This window comes from Gobio gobio (assembly GCF_949357685.1).
Source record: "Gobio gobio genome assembly, chromosome: 17".
NCBI classification, from domain to species: Eukaryota; Metazoa; Chordata; class Actinopteri; order Cypriniformes; family Gobionidae; genus Gobio; species Gobio gobio.
The window spans coordinates 26,711,147-26,730,984 of NC_137110.1; the positions used below are offsets into that span (position 1 = coordinate 26,711,147).

The 19,838-nt window shown below is 38.0% G+C and overlaps 2 protein-coding genes across 2 annotated transcripts in view; both read left to right on the plus strand.

Moving 5' to 3' along the window:
* Positions 1 to 19,435, plus strand: part of gng12b (guanine nucleotide binding protein (G protein), gamma 12b) — an 88,070-nt gene extending 68,635 nt beyond the window's left edge. The window contains exons 2-3 of the mRNA XM_079841274.1: positions 12,813 to 12,925; positions 13,933 to 19,435. Coding sequence (XP_079697400.1) covers positions 12,833 to 12,925; positions 13,933 to 14,058 — 219 coding nt within the window. The 5' untranslated portion in view covers positions 12,813 to 12,832 and the 3' untranslated portion in view covers positions 14,059 to 19,435. The remainder of the gene's footprint in view (positions 1 to 12,812; positions 12,926 to 13,932) is intronic.
* Positions 4,832 to 7,404, plus strand: LOC307141225 (uncharacterized protein). Its single transcript, XM_079841271.1, has 5 exons — positions 4,832 to 5,041; positions 5,186 to 6,186; positions 6,531 to 6,600; positions 6,675 to 6,849; positions 7,035 to 7,404. The coding sequence occupies exons 1-5, from the start codon at positions 5,020 to 5,022 to the stop codon at positions 7,195 to 7,197; spliced, it is 1,431 nt and encodes a 476-aa protein (XP_079697397.1). The 5' UTR covers positions 4,832 to 5,019; the 3' UTR covers positions 7,198 to 7,404.
* Positions 19,436 to 19,838: the final 403 nt, after the last annotated feature.

Below are 19,838 nucleotides of genomic sequence, written 5' to 3' on the forward strand. Positions count from 1 at the left end.
GCCCTAGCAACCACCCATAACCGTAGTATCCACACCAAACCTTACTAACCATGTGGACCACCCTAGCATTGTGGCGAAACACAGAAACTTCTGAAAATGTAAAAATTTCATTTACAATTTGTAAAACAGATTTGAAAGTCATTTCCCGCTCTCTGTGCCGCCGCTGTGGTGGTCTCAGTATGCCAGCGCACTGTTATTCCTGGAGTGCTACATCAGAGGCTGGGCCGATGGCTGGAGCCGTCTGGTTCTGGCAGAGATCCAGCAGGCAACAGCAGTGCCAGAGCGGGAGGGAGGAGCGGGCTCGTCTGCAGAGGTGTGGGTGGCCCAGTGGGCAGCTCAGTCAGCAGCAGTATTGCTCTGGGCCCCAAGGTGGTCTGTACCCTGCCTTTTGGTGGTCTTACTTAGTTTCCCCTTCTTGTTGTTTGTTAGTGATTCAGCTTGAGTCACACACTTCAAAGCTTGTTACAGTCCCCTCTCTTTTTCTCTTCTCACTCGCTGTCTATCACACTGTTTCTACACGTTTGCAAGACAAACAAGCATCCAACCAACCAACCAACCCCTACTGACCTCCACATCTGTCCATAGATGAACACCAGCTATCCAATGCAATATCTGCTTTTCAGTCAGTCTTTATTGTGTCTTTTCATCCTACCTCATTACAAATGTACGGTGTGAAAATTCAGTGCGATTTAAATAAAGGGCTGTTAATGCACCTGTTCAAATAGACACAAACATATTTGCATGCCGTCAATTTAGACGGAGAAAATAAAGCAGGTTTACTGTGCTTGTTTGTGTTTTGTGTCACAATTTAGCCAAAATGTTGTGATTATATTTCAGTATGGCTATATAATAAGAGAAGGAATTTTGGTAACAGTTTAGGGTCCAATTCTCACTATTAACTAGTTGCTTATTAGCATGCATTACTAGGATATTGATTGATTGTCTATTAGTATAAAGCACATAATAATGCCTTATTCTGCATGACCATATACTATCCATAATCCTATCCATTACCTAAACTTAACAACTACCTTACTAACTATTACTAAGCAGTAATTAGGAATTTATTGAGGCAAAAGTCGTAGTTAATAGTTAATCTAAAGTGTGACCTGAATTTTTACTTATGTTCAGCCCATCTTGCATTTTTTCCCCCAACATTGGTCTTAACAGACAAATTGCATGCGAACATTTAAATTTTCATGCCAAACATTTGTGTTGGTGTGAACAGGCCTTCACTCTTGAAATGTCACAGTTGTTTTTGGGGGCAGGGTCACAGCGAGGGCAGAGGGGAGAGATTTAACAAAAGACTGAAGGGTGCGGCGTCAGCCCGAGCTTTTGGAGTGTGCTTGACTCTTAGGTCTCTCTCTCTCTAAATCTGTAATTACAGTCGAGACGTCCAGATGAGTTGTGCGGCACAGCTCAGTGCACTTCGAGTGTCCTCTCTCCTCAGCGTCCAGCTATATTGGCTGGAATCCTATGTCCACTCCACATTTAAGCCACACTGTTAAACCTTGCTGTAGATTTCTGGGTAAATAACTGTAAAATCGCCAGTATTTAGCTTTAACATCATTGGAAGGTATTTTACTGTAATATGAGGTGAGGTTATGCTGCACTAATTATAAACTACAGTACATTACTTTCAGTGCCCATGAAGGCAAATAACTGTAATATTAACTGGTAAATTACTGGTCTACATTCCCATGATGCATTACGTCACTGTTTCTTTCAAACTGTTTACATCTTCAGTCAGAAAACAAAGATTAATGCATTAACACACACATACGCATGCAAGCATGCATGTGAGCACACAAATACATTCACACAGGCGGAACGTTTGAGCCTTAACGAGCAGGTGTCACTCCTTTGCCTTGATTATCTTGGAGTTTGTTTGCTACTGTGCATGCTGTGTTGAGAACTCCTATAGCAGATTTGTATGTTTTCAGTCTAAACATGAATAGCACAACTACAAGTAAGTAAACGATTCAAATATATATATATATATTTTTTTTTAAATGTTTTATTTAAAATGTTAAGTTAGATAGTTTATATGCATGGTTTGAAGTAGCTTCCTGATTAGCAAGTTTTCAACTCCTCACTAAGTAATATCTCAGCTTGTTTTATCATTGCTTTCAGTTTTCTTGGTTAGTCTGGATTTGCCACAATGTACAGATGCAAATTTTGCAATTTGCCTTTTCGCCAACTAACTGCTTTTTATACACATATAAAACAACACCAACATAGAGCAAATTTTCAGTTTGTGTGTGGAATGCAGCAGTGCCATTGTACTTTTAAAAAATTTTCATCATTACGATCACATATGCACCGAAATCACAGGCAGCCACAAACACAGAATACACATAGGCATCCACAGGTGAACCTTCACTGTCAGGTTCCTGGATGTGTATTTGTGGCTAATACTTTTTCAGAGCTGTGTGTCCACCTGCGTATTCACATTAGAGATGGCAGAAAAATTTGCTGTCCAGTTGATGGCTGCTTTAGTTATTTTAGAGTGAGAACATCTTTCACCACTCATTTGTCACGGAAGCATAAGCAGTCTGGTTCAGCACAGCTGTCCAGCACAGCCTTCCACAGACAGTGTGAGACTGCACCAACAACAGATTTGTGTCTTGAGAATGACCTAACTGCTACAGATCAGTGTCTTAGTGATGTACCATCAACATCAATTGAAAGTCAAAGAAATGCCATAGATGAAGAGCCTTTTTTACATAACTTGTCTCTGTTTTACTTGAAGATGCAGGCCAAAATGTTGTTGCCTGCTAGTTCTATTCAATGTATTATTGAGGAATTTCAAGCACTTCATGTTGATAGAATGCAGGACATGCTTGTTAGACTAAAGGAAAAGTTGTTGTCATCAACAGACATACCTTCAAGTGATGTAGACAAACTTCTCGATGAACTAGTGTCACAAGATTTGTTAACTTTGTACAATGAAGGTCAGTTGAGGTCTGACCGAACCAGAAAGAACTTCTTCAAACAGAAGTTTAACTTTGTTGAGCCAAAACAGATCTATCTAGGCACTGACACAGCTGGTAAAGAACGCTTTTGTCAATATGTGCCACTTAAAGAAACGCTGGCATCTCTGTTTAGGCAGACATCAATTAGAGAACAGTACAAACAGACAAAAATGCTTGGTTCTGTTAACAAAGTACTAGAGGATATAAAGGATGGCACATGCATTACGAAAAATTCCATCTTTCAAGAGCATCCTTCATCATTATCAATTATCTTATACCAGGATGCATTTGAAGTTGTAAATCCACTTGGCTCGGGTAGAAAGAAACATAAAATCTTGGCAGTGTACATGACACTAGGTGAAATTTTGCCACACAACCGCTCCTTAGTTGACCCAATGCAACTTGTCTTGCTGTGTAGAGAGGAAGACTTTAAACAGTTTGGTCAGCAGAAGGTCTTTGCCTGTCTTGTTGCTGATCTGAAAGACTTAGAGGAGTCTGGATTTGAGTCTACTGACGGCACTACTCTTAGAGGAGGGCTTATTGCCATTTGTGGAGATAATCTTGGGTCTCATTGTATTGGGGGCTTTTCTGAGAATTTCAGTACCAACAAGCATTTCTGTCGCTACTGTTTAATTGACAGAGACACATTTAATCAGCAGCCTTTACATATTGGCCTAAAAAGAACAAACCAAAATTATGAACATAGTGTTGAACAGCTCACAACTACTGATCAGTGTATAATAGAGGGCATCAAATTCAATTCAGTTTTCAATTCCCTTACTTATTTTCACGTCTGTGGTGGATTGCCTCCATGCTTAGGGCATGATTTATTTGAAGGTATTGTGGCTGATGACTTGGCACTTTACATTAAACATTTGGTTTCAGTTGAAAAGCACTTTACCTACAATGAGTTGAATAGAGCCATTGCACAATTCAGACATTTAGGAAGTGATTGTAACAATGCCCCATGTGTGATTAAAGCTGATGCAAGACGACTTGGTGGTTCTGCTGCACAGAACTGGTGTCTCTTGAGGCTCTTACCAATTTATATAGGACATAAAATGCAAAACGCAATGGACAGTGAGGTTTGGCAGTTGTGCCTTAAACTAAAGGAAATGGTTGAGGTGATTTGTGCGCCCAAAATTAGTCATAATGAGATAGGCTACCTCAAGTTTTTAACACAAGAATATGTTTCTTTAAGAAGTACCTTGTTTCCTGGTAAAAATCTGAAAGCAAAACATCATTACTTGTTGCACTATGCAGATCTTATACTACATTTTGGCCCATTGATTCGCTCGTGGACGCTCAGGTTTGAGAGTAAACATTCATATTTTAAAAACTGTGCAAGGAAACTGCATAATTTTGTTCATCTTTGTAAAACTTTGGCGGAAAGGCACCAGTTGCTTCAGTCCTATCTAGCTTGTGGCAATTTATTCCCTCCTAAAATTCAGTCTGTCAGTGAAGCACGTGAACACAATGACCAGTTATACAATACAGAAATACAACATGCAATAAGGACAGCTAACTGTGTCAGTCAGAGTACTTCAGAGGTGTCAGGGGTTGTTTATAAAGGAACCAAATATACCAATGGCCTTGTAGTTGTTGTAGCCCAGAGCAGCTGTGGGTTTGTCTTTGGGAAAATATCACTGATACTTATTAATCCAACCAATGTCTACTTTGTTGTCAAACTGTATGACTCTGTGCTATTATCTGACCTTGGACTTCACTCTCTGCACAACACTGATCTCAAGTATGTGTGTGTTAATGCTGACAATCTCTTGAATTACTATCCCCTTCCGGTGTATGAAGTGGCAGGCCTTTCTGTGGTGTCATTACATCACTCCATATGTTCTTTTTAACTTTAGATACTGAGCTGATTCAACAAGAAATCACAAAAATTCTTCCAGAATTGGATATTCCAAAACTTAATGTAGTAGTCAATCATCTCTGTTTTGTGGTGGGCGTTGAGAGGACACAGGACCTTGCGCTAGTAGAGCTGACAGACCTTCAAGACATCTTACTTCCAATACAATGTCGAAAACTAATGATGGCTTTTAAACAAATAGGTAAGCCAAATCAATTCTGATTACATGTCTATGATCATTATTTTCAACATCATATTCCATATATGTAGACATATATACTTGTATAATATGCATATTATGTACATTATATGTCTCACTTTCTTTTTCTGTATGTATTTTTCAAAGCATTGAGAGACCAAGTGGATGAGACGTCATTAGAAATAACATTCACCTCGTTACCATCACCAGACTTAGAACAGCCATCCACTTCTTACACTCCTTCAAATTCATACTGGCTAAGTATGTTTCAGATTCCTTGGAACCACATGCCTGCAGCCCTTCTTCATGCAGCGTCTAATAAGGAGAAGGCTCCTCTTGGACCAAGAAGAGAGTTTATAAGAGCTGTTGTAGCAGCCATAAGAGAATTTTGCCCAAACCCAAGCTTGGCAGACTGTGGGGAAGTGGCAAGAAACATTTTTTCCAAATTTCCCTTAACATTTGGAGACTTTACGGAGGAAGGGGAACAACTGGGGAAAGGCTATAGTTCACTTCAAAGACAGCTGAGAACCAGAGTAGAACATGTCAACAGAGACAATGTAGCACACCGGATTCGTCAACCAAAAAGAACCAACAAAGCTGATGAAGAACAGGACAACATAGTCAAAAAAGTTCGATGTAAAGTTGACAGTTATGGATGCATTAATTGGCAACCTACCTCCATGCCAGATGGAGAGACATCTGAATCTCTTGAAATTAAGAGACAGACTTTATTAGAAATGTTTCAGTCTGGAGGCCCAAGGTCTTGTGAATTGTCTGATGTGGACAAGCTAATGAAAGAGACTTATATTGCTCAGCGCAAAATGATTAATTCATGCCCCCCTCCTGCCATTAGTGACATAGCACTGGAATGGCCATATCTTTTCAGTAAAAGAGGCCTATGCAATCATTTTGAAACACTTACAGGTGTTGATATAAGCAGTTGCTTGAGTGAATGCCAGAACGGAAAATGCATACGGATTGTGAACTACTTTCAAAAACAGACGTTAAAATGGAATGCCGAGGTCCAGGCTCTCCTCAGAGAAATTGAAGCCACACCAGCAAGCACTGATAAGACTGCCATATCAGCCATCCTACTGACAATGAAACACTTCAAAGAGAAAGAAAACTCTCTCTTCATTTTAGTAGACGTAAGTAATTAAAACATTACATGACTAGTAAAGAAATACCTTGAAATAATAATTGTAGGCTTGGTTTCACAGATCATATGTGACATACCTGTATAAACATGGGCAAAGATTTGAAAAAAAAAAAAGTTGGATGTATGATGTCTGTCTGTGCTACATAGTACAGTCTGTTAGGCCTTGTCTGTTTGACAATTATTTTTGTAGTATGGGCCTGTATGATGCTACACAGAGCATAAGTGCTTCTATGGACATTTCACTCTAAAGGGTGTGCTCACAAATCAGAATCAACCTTAGCTGTAAAAGAATTTGAACAGCTTTGTAATGTTTGGCAATTTTTTTTTTCTAAGAAAACTTCAACCCAAATGTCAGTGGAAAATGAGCTCCGTCTTCCAGTCACACCAAGGCTCATCATGCTTGGTAAGTATGAAATAAATGAGAAATAGTAAATGTGTTTGGCAGTTTTTTTATGGTGAGTTTTATGGCTGTTTCAGGAGACAGCCTTCTAACTTCATCTAAGTGGATGGTCAGCATTGAGGGAAAAGTGACACATTGCATTGATGAGCAGTTAGATTTCTCTGCGGCACTCTCTGTGTTTTTCAGCGTGTTCTATGTTTTTAACATTGAATACCAAGAGTCAGCCAGTGCCACATTAGAACTCATTCAAAGGTACATGTTAAAAAATTGTTCAATAATGTAACATGAGTTTGCCACAGTTGTGCATTTTATTTTTATATATATATATATAATATTATATAATTTTTTTTTTTTTTTTTTTTTAGTATGATGTTTTTCTGAACTGTTTAATTTGTTACTCCATTTCTAAAATAGTTGTTGTCTGATTTACTCAACAGGTTTTTAGTGAGGATTAATCCTGAGGGGACAAAGTGTGCTTCCAAAGCTGGAACCAGCCGTAAAACTGGGTCATCTGTTAAAAGAAAGATTCAAAACATAAATCCACATGTACATACATTTTTGCAGAGGCTCACCGAATTTGAGTGGAAAACAGGCAACTAAGTGAAAATATTTTTGTTAACGTTTTACTTGTAAGAATATGAGAAGGTCATTTAATTTATGTTAACTTAAATAACATGAGGGTCATTGGTGACAGAGAGATTTTTGGGTGTTGTATCAAAAACAAACAGGTTGTTTCTTTCTGTTTTTGTAATTCTGTTATGTTGGGATAAACACCTAAGTAATAAAGTGAATTTGTGTAAAGATTTAAAAGTTCTTTCTATTTTATTTTTTAAATGAAGTAACATGAAAGAATGCTTCGTAAGTTTAAGAGTACCACAATGAGTACTGCATTATAAATTATTTAAATGTATATGTATGTTACTGTACAGTAAATAACTGAAACCACTGCTGCCAGTTATCAACTGTAATGCCTGATTTACGGTATAAAACTGGCAACAGTGTTGCCGGTTAGTCACTGTATTGGTATATACACAGTACTATACTGGCAACACTGTTGCCAGTTAGTCACTGTATTGGTATAGACACAGTATTATACTGGCAACACTGTTGCCAGTTAGTCACTGTATTGGTATAGACACAGTATTATACTGGCAACACTGTTGCCAGTTAGTCACTGTATTGGTATAGACACAGTATTATACTGGCAACACTGTTGCCAGTTAGTCACTGTAACAGATTCTTTACAGTAACTAGCTGGCAACAGTGTTGCCAGTATTTTACTTATAAAAAACCTGGTAAGGTTTAACAGTGCAGCGGTTTGCCTGCTGGATGATTCAAAGTCACTGTTGCGTAGACAGCATACGCTGACAGCACTATAGTGGCGGAAATGTCACACACCGACGTCCCAGCACAGAAAGGACAATTCTAGAGCAAATGAAGGGAATGAACGTGAGAGGGATAAACTAAATCCCATGGGTCAGGATATGCAGTTATTAGTGAGCCCTTTCTCTGCTATGAGTCCAGGCACACAGACGCCCCCGCTTCCTGTTCCTTTACTATTTATACATTCATACACATCTTTAATCATTTATACTACAGGGAGAGGAGTGAGTGGGTTAATGAAACGGATGTGGGATCTTGGAAGGCTCACTTGGCGCTGGTTTTGGCAGTTAATCATATTGTAATCTTGATTCTGTCTCCACACGTGAACCTCTGCTTGGATGGTGTGAGTGGATGAGAACAAAAATCGACCTGAAAGGTCAGAGGTCAGCAGTGTGAGAGTAGTGAATAGAGTTTGATCGGCACAGCACTTGAGCCGTGTCTATCTGTGTCACAGTTCTCCTCTCTGTGCTGCGTCTGCAGAAAATTGACTCGTTGTCCCTAAGAAGCCACTCTGAGCGAATGAACCGTTACCGCACAGGAACACTGTGCCTTTTCAAAGAGCTGCATACTCAACCTTGACTGAGATCAACTGAACACAATCTGTCCTTGGACAAATCAAATTGTCTAGGTCTGTTAGTCAGACTGATTTCAGACTAAATCCGACATGAAATTTTTTTTTCATTGTTTTAGTCCCACTGAAATCTTTTAAAGCGCATACAAACATACTGAATACTTATTACAGTTCTGACTTACTACAGTTCGTACTAAACACAATTTATCAGCATTTATGTATTTCATTCTTCAGTGTTTCTTTAGATTACAAATTGTGTTGTATGCATAGACCAACACATTCTCACACCCAACTCGTCACATATGGATGCTTGGTCATGACCCCTTGGTGCCATTTTTTCCTTTTTTTTCAGGTGATTGCCTTATGCGTCAGATCAAGACGCATAATTCTTTGCATTTGTAAAAGTAGACATTATTTTACAAATATTTATTCTTTATATTTTGGAGCAACTAACGTGTTCATTATTTTACAAACTAACCCCACTCCTACCCTAAACAATATAGGGTAAACTGTACCCATTTTCATTTATGCATTTGGCAGACGCTTTTATCCAAAGCGACTTACAGTGCCCTTATTACAGGGACAATTCCCCCTGGTGCCTTGCTCAAGGACACACTGGTGATGACCGCTGGGATTGAACCAGCAACCTTCTGCGTATCAGTTCAGTGGTTTAACCCACTGGACCACCATCTCACCCACTTCTAAAATATATAAAAATGTACACTCACCCAGGTATTTATTGCAAAAACTGACCAAAAACAGTATATTAACTCATGTTCAAGTCTTTTGAATCCATACAAAAATTTTATGTAAAGAACAGAGTGGATCTTGGGGCAGTCGGACTTGTAACCGGAAGGTTGTGGGTTCGAGTCTCAAGTCCGGCAGGAATTGTCGGTGGGGGGAGTGAATAACCAGCGCCCTCCTCCACCCTCAATACCACGACTGAGGTGAGACCCTTGAGCAAGGCACTGAATCCCCAACTGCTCCCCGGGCGCCGCAGCAATATGGCTGCCCACTGCTCCGGGTGTGTGTTCACTACTGTGTGTGTGCACTTGGATGGGTTAAATGCAGAGCACAAATTCCTATGGGTCACCATACTTGGCCACACTTGGATCTTAATGTTTTAATCACTGAAATGATCCCGCTGTTCCGTGAATGCACAAAATCATGTCTCATTCAAAAGATACACTGACTCTTTAGCATGACGTAAGTGGTCACAAGACACATGAGAGCCAATGCCATTCCACTAACAAAGCTGATGTAACGTTTCTTCGGGCGGCAATTTTTTAATGATCTATGGCAGATGGAGACAGTGATCACTTTTGGGTCAAATCAATCGTTTGGCCCTCGAACACTTGGAATATTTGTACTTTTTGAATAAATTGTAGTCGTATCTTTCTGTTATATATAATGGGTAGGTTTAGGGGTGGGGTTGGGTTATGTGTTCAAACCTGTCTAAATATCGTGAATAAAAAAACAAAATAAATGTAAATGAAATGATGCTGGCTGATTAAGTTGAGAATAACACTCCAACATATCATGATTGCAAAAATGATAACCCAAACGATAACATCCCCCTGCCCAATGCGTCTGTGTATGATGCCAAAGGTTTCTCATATAAATCAATGGAGTACCCTGTACATTGAAAAATTATGCTAAAGGGGTACCCTGTGTGTTAAAAATTGACCAAGCATCAATCTGTGTTGCAGAGACAAGAAACATGCACAAAATGTAAATGTAGCTCAATTGCAGCATGTAAACACAAGCATTGTTAATCAATTTTGCCTTTTAAAAAAGACATGGATGCCAACTGTATAACCTGTTTGATTTGAGCAAATCTTGATTCAACTAAAATTAGCAACCTGGATGCTTTATTGTCCGGAAAATGTAATAGTTAGTTAACTGCTGTCGTCAGTGGCGTCATGTTTTGTCTGTGCTTGTTAAGCTGCAGCTAAATAGTTTGTTCTCTGGACCGTAATGTATAGATGGCCCCTTGACCTCAGGGCTTGTGGGAGCAACTATGGCCTCTGTCTCACACTAATTATGTCACTACATTAACAACTAGTTGTTATCCAAACCTCTTAACCCCTTCTAAGTATGTCTGCTGTGCGACCAGATAAGGTCACCTCCCAACACAGACCTCCGGGTAGAGATACCAGCCTTGTGCCGGTGGAACGGGAGGCAGCCGTACACTCTTCCTCTGAATTCTTGATAAAGCTGTGTCTGGGCTTCTCAGGAAGTAGGATATAAGGGTTTGTTGTGCTAGAGATTATGCGGCTGACCATGTAGCAGTATGGAAGCCACTCTAATAAACATTTCCCCTGTTGTCAAATCTGACACTTACACCGTGTCTACACCAGACACGAACTGCAAAAACAAAACTACTCCCGTATTTATCAATGGCGCTGTTTACAGTGGAAGCTAAAAGACCTGCTGCTGTCTGTTATTTCATTCATGTTAATGAAACGATGATATTGACAACAAAAAACAATACACTGCTCTTTTTATTTGATCTTTACTGTTTTCATATTTACAATGACGTTTACTTAATCAAAATACTTAAAGTCTGCATGCCATTATTTTAATTGAATTACTTATATTTTTTGGTAAAACTTTATTTTACAACACAACATTAAATAAAAATCCCTACATAATGGTGCATGTTCTTACTATAGTAATAACAGTAAATTATGCATAATTAAATGCAACTAACTATAAAAAGTATATACAGTCAAACCAAAAATTATTCAGACACCATATATAATTGTTTACTAGTGGGTGCAGGACACTATAGTTCATTTATGTAAGTGAGGATAGCAAAATAAAGTAAACTGTGACATATTATACTCAAAAATTCTTCATACAGTGGACTACCAGTACAATTTATAAAACTTATTTTTACAGGACACTTTGACCTGACCATGTTTTGCTTAAGTGTTTATTCTTTAATTACTAACGCGACCTTATACACCACAGAATAAACAAAATGAAGCATTGCTTGGTAATTGGTTGACCTAAATTGGTATTATCTAATTATGTGCTTGAATTGAACAGCTGACAGCTGATTGGTTGATTGTAATCCATTACATACCTTTCTATCAAAGTTATCTGACATTATCAAGATTAATTTGTTCTGACACAGTTTAACTCTGAGTTCTTGTCATATTTTATTACCATTTTATAAACAATAGCAAATAAACTGATAAAGTGAGAAAATGTTGAAGGTGTCAGAATAAATTTTGGTTTGACTGTAATTACACTGTAACAATGACACCTTAAAATAAAGTGTAACCTTGTTTTTTAAATCAAATTTATATGTATTAATGTATATACACTGTAAAAAAAAAAACTGGTAGAAAATTATCAGGACATTATCCAGTAATTTTACGGACATTTACGTCAACCCTAAAACACAACTCAATGAAGTTCAAAATTCAAAATACAGGTAAAATTTATACAGTAATTAATACAGTACATTGTGCCCTATTTCTATGTTTTTTTAGAGTGTCGTTTTTATTTTATTTTTACAGTTATTTCATGTATAAAAAATGAAATTCATTTTGCTGTGCTATTGTGAAGTTTAATTGATACTGGTATCTGCTACCAAATTTGTTTTATTGATTTATTTACTAAAGTTAGGAAGTGAGAAAGCTAACCATCCTCTCTATATCTCCTGACAAATGAGAGACCACTTGCCTCACTCAAACCATTTCCTTTTCTACCTTTTGTATTGCACAACTCCTTCTGCTTGAACGATTGCACTGCTGACTCTGTCTCTGTGTGCCTGTGCACATGTGTCCATTGATGAGTTGGCAGAGTAACCGGTGATGATGGTTTACGGAAAGAGTGCTCTGCAGGAACAGTCGGTAGCTGTAGAGACTGAGCTGCTGGCAGCATGTGATCTTCTGTTTTCTGTTCACACACAGCTTTCTTTGGTTCTCCCGCCTGCTGTCGTAAAGCAATACAGAGGCTGCAGATCCAGTAAAAAAAAAGGCCCTCGCTGGGGGTTTGACGCACTAAACACCCTCACCCACTGCAGGGGTCAAAGGGGCCCTCAGTACCTCCTCCTCAGAGAGCTATATGTGTTAACATGCATGTACATACAGACACATTTCCTGTCTTGCATATGTTTTGCATGCAAATTCTGCTGAATGTAGTTCATGGAATGATACGTAACTTTGATCTGCTGCTGGCTGCTCATAGGAAACAAAGCAGAGTGCGTGTCAATATCAAAAAAATTTTTTTTCTCTTTTCAATCCAGGTCTGTGAAGATAAACAAAGATGTCGTCTAAGACACAAAGCTCTAATAATATAGCCCAGGCCAGGAGGACTGTTCAACAGCTACGGATAGAAGCTAACATAGAGAGAATAAAGGTAAATTAATTGTTCATTATCGTTACATCAAATACTGTCACTTTATGGATACCATCCATGTTGTACAGTAAGATTTAACATACACTTGACTTGATTTAATTGATGTTTCTCATGATCCCAAATATGTTGTGAAAGGGTTAATAATGCATTTGCATGAATTTCTTTACAAAACTTTACAAAATTGTAATTTAATTAAAATAATAATAATAATGGATTAAAAACAGCACTTCGTGAGGTTGGTTGATAAAATGAGTGTGCAGAGCTGTAAATCTAGAAATGGAATGGTCTGAAGAAGCTACATTTAGGTTATTTTTTATTTGAACTGAATTTTATTTTATTTTTTAGTTTTTTTTTTTTGCTCAAAATAAAATTCCTGTACTTCTAAATATATATATATATATATTTCAACCCTTGTCCTACCCAATTTCAACCCTTGTCCTATACCCATTAATTTGACTTAATGTAAAAATTTGATGAAAATTGTGAAATAATTGACATTACTTATTTAATACTTTTGATGACTTAACTTTTTTTATTCTAAAATGTGGTATTGTAGCGGTTAAAGAACTGAGCTTGTTTGTAGGCTCGCACAAAAAACATTGAAGTGTTCTTCCTTGTGTTTTGTGTTTTGCATTTTGCAGAACAAAAGTAATATAGTTGACATAATTTAATTTAGTTTAACACCCCTTTAATGACTAATTAATAATTAATTTAGTTGCAAATCAATCAAATCTGTATGTACTTCTTTCTTCTGTGAAATGGGGGGAAATGTATTTAGAACAATTACTTAGTGTTTTTTGTAGTAAAAGTAAATGGAATTCAGTATTGTTTTGGACACCACCGATGTTCATTGCATGGACAAAAATAGTTGAAATATTCTCCTTTTGCATTTTTCATAAGAACAAAAGCCATATATTTTCATATTTGAATGAACTATCATTTTAATTAATAGTTAATTTACTTGTATAGACATATCGCATATTTCACATTGTGTCTCTTCTCTGCAGGTGTCTAAAGCTTCTGCAGACCTCATGCATTACTGCAGCGAACATGCCAAGTATGACCCTCTGCTTATGGGTATCCCAGCTTCAGAAAACCCTTTTAAAGATAAAAAGCCCTGCACTATATTGTAGTGAGATGCTTGAACTCTTGATGTGTTTTGATGTTCCTTTTATTGTTTTGTTTTTTAATAGAAAGAATATGATCTTCAAACATTCATTCCCTTTTCGCCTTAAAGTGAACTAAACCCCAAGCCATTATTTGATTGTATCTACAAATCTCCTGACTAGAAATGTTCATGTTCTCTATGAAAAGGAGAGTCAAAGCACATAGTAAACAAATCATTTGTGGTGCAAAGACAAAACCAACCCATGAATGAATTTTAGCTTTAGGGCACAGCACAGATGAGTTGTTTGCTTTGTGATGGAGTCCACTGATGTGGTTGTGTCTTCTGCAAATAAAGGGTGAGGTCAGAGTGGGCGGTTCTCAGCCATGCTAGTATCACGAAGCACAGGAAATGATCATTTAATGACTGCACTCTGTAATATATATCTGCAGATAAGCAGAGCCTCGTCGGCTGTGCTTTTGACCCCAGCTGATGCTTTTAAAGGCATCCAGTCACAGGGAGTGTTGGGGGTTGATGTGAGGGGTGAAATGTCAGCATCACAAATGTGTGAAGGGTGCTTGTGCTCACTGGTGGAGGAAACAGGTGTCTTTGGAGGCGTCACATTGACGCAATGCTGCTCCGGCCCTCCCTCATTAACTCACTCTTTGAACAATGGAGTAATACAAAGCTAACTGCTCCTGTCAAATCACTACACGCAACACTGTGCCCTTTGCTTTCTCTCGCTCAGTAAACCAGGAGAGCTGTGTTTCTAAAGTTCAACAACTGCCAGTACTTGCAGATAAGCATTTTAAGAGTAATACAAGATGATGTGTTAATGCTGTGGTATGGAAATGTTGTTTATTCCCCCTTTTTCTTAAAAATAGCCAGACAAAATGTGGGCAACTTTCCTTTTCAATAAGGATGACTCTACTTTACAATAAGGTTCAATTCAGTGATATTAGTGCATTAGGAATCATGAACTAATAGTAATGAACAACATATGATGAACAGATTGAATTTAGGCTTTTATTAACATATAAACATTGATAACATAAACAGAAGCTCAATTGAACCTGCTTGATGCGTGAGAACAAACCTCATTGGTTCTTGCTGAAGCTCAAATGTGCTGCGTAACACAAGAATGAACCTCATTGGTTCTTGCGGAAGCTCAAACGTGCTGCGTAACACACGAGAATGAACCTTATTGGTTCTTGCTGAAACTCAAACGTGCTGCGTAACACACGAGAATGAACCTCATTGGTTCTTGCAGTAGCTCAAACGTGCTGTGCTGCGTAACACACAAGAATGATCCTCATTGGTTCTTGTGGAAGCTCAAACGTGTGGCGTAACACACGAGAATTAACCTCATTGGTTCTTGCAGTAGCTCAAACGTGCTGCGTAACACACAAGAATGATCCTCATTGGTTCTTGCTGAAGCTCAAATGTGCTGCGTAACACACGAGAAGGAACCTCATTGGTTCTTGTAGTAGCTCAAACGTGCTGCGTAACACGAGAATGATCCTCATTGGTTCTTGCTGAAGCTCAAACGTGCTGCGTAACACACAAGAATGAACCTCATTGGTTCTTGCAGTAGCTCAAACGTGCTGCGTGACACGAGAATGATCCTCATTGGTTCTTGCAGTAGCTCAAACGTGCTGCGTAACACACAAGAATGATCCTCATTGGTTCTTGCTGAAGCTCAAACGTGCTGCGTAACACACAAGAATGAACCTCATTGGTTCTTGCAGTAGCTCAAACGTGCTGTGTAACACACAAGAATGATCCTCATTGGTTCTTGCTGAAGCTCAAACGTGCTGCGTAACACACAAGAATGAACCTCATTGGTTCTTGCAGTAGCTCAAACGTGCTGTGTAACACACAAGAATGATCCTCATTGGTTCTTGCTGAAGCTCAAACGTGCTGCTTAACACACAAGAATGAACCTCATTGGTTCTTGCAGTAGCTCAAACGTGCTGCGTGACACGAGAATGAACCTCATTGGTTCTTGCAGTAGCTCAAACGTGCTGCGTAACACACAAGAATGATCCTCATTGGTTCTTGCTGAAGCTTAAACGTGCTGCGTAACAAACAAGAATGATCCTCATTGGTTCTTGCGGAAGCTCAAATGTGCTGCGTAACACATGAGAATGAACCTCATTGGTTCTTGCTGAAGCTTAAACGTGCTGCGTAACACACGAGAATGAACCTCATTGGTTCTTGTGGAAGCTCAAACGTGCTGCGTAACACACAAGAATGATCCTCATTGGTTCTTGCTGAAGCTCAAACGTGCTGCGTAACACACGAGAATGAACCTCATTGGTTCTTGAGGAAGCTCAAATGTGCTGCGTAACACACGAGAATTAATCTCATTGGTTCTTGCAGTAGCTCAAACATGCTGCTTAACACAAGAGAATGAACCTTATTGGTTCTTGCTGAAGCTCAAACGTGCTGCATAACACACGAGAATGATCCTCATTAGTTCTTGAGGAAGCTCAAATGTACTGCGTAACACAAGAATGAACCTCATTGGTTCTTGAGGAAGCTCAAATGTGCTGCGTAACACAAGAATGAACCTCATTGGTTCTTGAGGAAGCTCAAATGTGCTGCGTAACACAAGAATGAACCTCATTGGTTCTTGAGGAAGCTCAAATGTGCTGCGTAACACAAGAATGAACCTCATTGGTTCTTGAGGAAGCTCAAATGTGCTGCGTAACACATGAATGAACCTCATTGGTTCTTGAGGAAGCTCAAATGTGCTGCGTAACACAAGAATGAACCTCATTGGTTCTTGAGGAAGCTCAAATGTGCTGCGTAACACAAGAATGAACCTCATTGGTTCTTGAGGAAGCTCAAATGTGCTGCGTAACACAAGAATGAACCTCATTGGTTCTTGAGGAAGCTCAAATGTGCTGCGTAACACATGAATGAACCTCATTGGTTCTTGAGGAAGCTCAAATGTGCTGCGTAACACAAGAATGAACCTCATTGGTTCTTGAGGAAGCTCAAATGTGCTGCGTAACACAAGAATGAACCTCATTGGTTCTTGAGGAAGCTCAAATGTGCTGCAGAACACAAGAATGAACCTTATTGGTTCTTGAGGAAACTTAAATGTGCTGCGTTACACACAAGAATGAACCTCATTGGGTCTTGCACGTCAATCGAACATGCTTGAGCTTTCCTTTACCAGATCTGATGTTAGAGTTGATGAATGTTTAAATGTGAATAAAATCCTAAATTGACAAGTTCTCTTTTGCGGTTGAACGGTCAAAAACACACAAAAGCATGGTAAAATGTTTACGTTGTTGAGTATCCTCGCATAGCACAAGATCCGGATCTTAAGATCTTAAAGTGACAGCAGCTTAATAAACCTGCTGCTGTGATTTCTGTCATTAATGTAAATCAAAGAACAAAAGACAAAGAGAATCACTCACTGCTCTTGACTACACTTTTGTAGCTTTAATAAGGATTAATCTATATATTTAATTTAGAATTTATGTAGTGAAGACTGTGAAGTGTTTGATAACTTTATTAAATCCCTGTACATTTCCTACCTGTTGGATCAAAGTTAATATTGTCTTTATGTTGTTTCTACATTCATTTTGAGATTCAATTTGTAATTATTACAATATAAAAATATATTAACAACTTTAATGTCAGGTGTGATTAATTACAGAAAAAATTTATGATTAATTTGTTAATTTCTTTTTATCGAATCGGGAAATGTCCGGGTGTTAGTTCATGATACTCGCATTAACTAATGTTAACACAATCAACCTTATTGTAAAGTGTTACCAAAATAAATGCACTAACTAATGTTAACGGATTAAATATTGTAAAGAGTTACCAAACTGTGTTTGTTTGATATTTCACAGAACCCCCATTTTTGAAATGCCCACGTTCATTAAATGGGATCAGATTCTACATACAAAAAAACTGAATGCTGAATTTGCATTAGGATACTTTGACTTGTGTTATTGCACTGTGTATGATAGATACAGTAGCAATACTTTATTGCAGATCATGGTACATAATATATTGTAACCCTTTAATGATTATTTACATGATGCCTTATATGTTAATGTATGCATTTCTTCTGATTGTTTTGTTATTATTGTCTGTTTTTTATGACAAACTTTTAATGTCATTGTGCCATCTAATTCTGGGATCTAGTCAGCAATAGAAACTATAGGCTCGCATATACATCATTTTTCTGTACTCACCGAGCACATAATTATTTCCCTGATTGTAATGATTTTCGAGACTGTTATATTCATGCCTTTTGACTTCATTCCATGTTTACAACTCCTGTAACTTTTTTGTAATACCCTTGTGAATTGCCATGAATATAATGAAAGTGAGTGTGTAATGCCTTCATGACACAGCTGGCTGAAAACAACTTCACCAGACCAGCTGAACCAGCCTTAATGAAGCATTCCTGACTTGTTCACTGCCGCACTCAGCAAGAGTTAAACTACTGTGAACTTGAGGCGCTGCTGTCCCACAGACATCTTCACTGTGTCTTCATCATTACACATCCGTGCCATCAGTCTGGATATACCCAGGCCGACATCTGATCCTTGCCTTTGCAACAATAATGATTGCTCATGCAACTGAACTTGCAGCTAAACCACAATCCTATCTGAACAACAGTATGCTTTGAATGGCAATTTCAACCTTGCTGTCTTGTTGAGTGATGCTTTTAAAGTGACATTTTTGCAATGTTTCCCTAAAGTAGTATTGAGTTGTCACAGTGGCCTGTTGCTCTTTGGACAATTGTGTTTTTCTTGATGCGGTGGTCATTTCTGAAGGTGTTATTGTATTGTAAATATGACATGCACAAGCTCTTCTGTCTGCCTTATCTCTTTTTGCCTTTGAAAAAAATATTTTTTAATATGAAGAGCATTCAGTGTCATCATATTTGAGTGAATTTTCCATCTTCCTTTCCTTGTGCAGAATTCCAGAGTTGGGTCCCAGTATATCGAGTTGTAGATGTTGTCTTTTTCCAACAAAATATAGTTTTATTCTGAGTCTTGTTGTCTTGTTTATGCATGTTCTTTGCTAAGTCCAGTCTTACATTTGAATTTATATATTTAATCTGTATTGCACTTTTCAAGATACATATTGTTTCAAAGCAGCTTCACATAAAATGTGTTTCAATGTTACAATCATATTTAGCATTTGCTAATACAAGCAGAAACAATTATTACAAAGTTATTGTATATACGGTGTAAGTTTGAGTCAATAAGAAACTGATACTTTTATCCGGCAAGGACACATTGAATTGGTCAAAAGTGACAGTAAAAATTTAAAAATTTTCCAAAACACACCAAAAACATTATATGTTGGATTTACTTAATTTTCGGATTTACTAAATGTCAACAGGTTCCACATAATTGGTTATTTACTAAATGAATAAAAAAAATACAAAAAAAACCTTTTATATTATTAAAACAATTGTAATTGTAGCTAGCAGGTTCTCACCCCAAGCACTACAAGCTCTGCACTTCACTTCACCACAATGGTAAACTCCAAAAACACTAACATAACAAAACATTAAGCATTAAAAAGTCTCTCCATTCCCTCATCTTGTTAAAAAATGCATCAAATAGCACTTTATTTAAACATTTACTCGAATTCAGCCCCTTTGTAAAGCATGATGGGAAGTGAAAGTCCTGTTTGATTGGGTTACTTGATTGAAACATGTTATTTCAAAATCAATTTATGTCAAAGAGTAACGGTTTTAAGTCAGTTTAGCATGAATCAATTACATTTGAACCAGAAACAATTCAGCTTTAATTGTAAAAATAC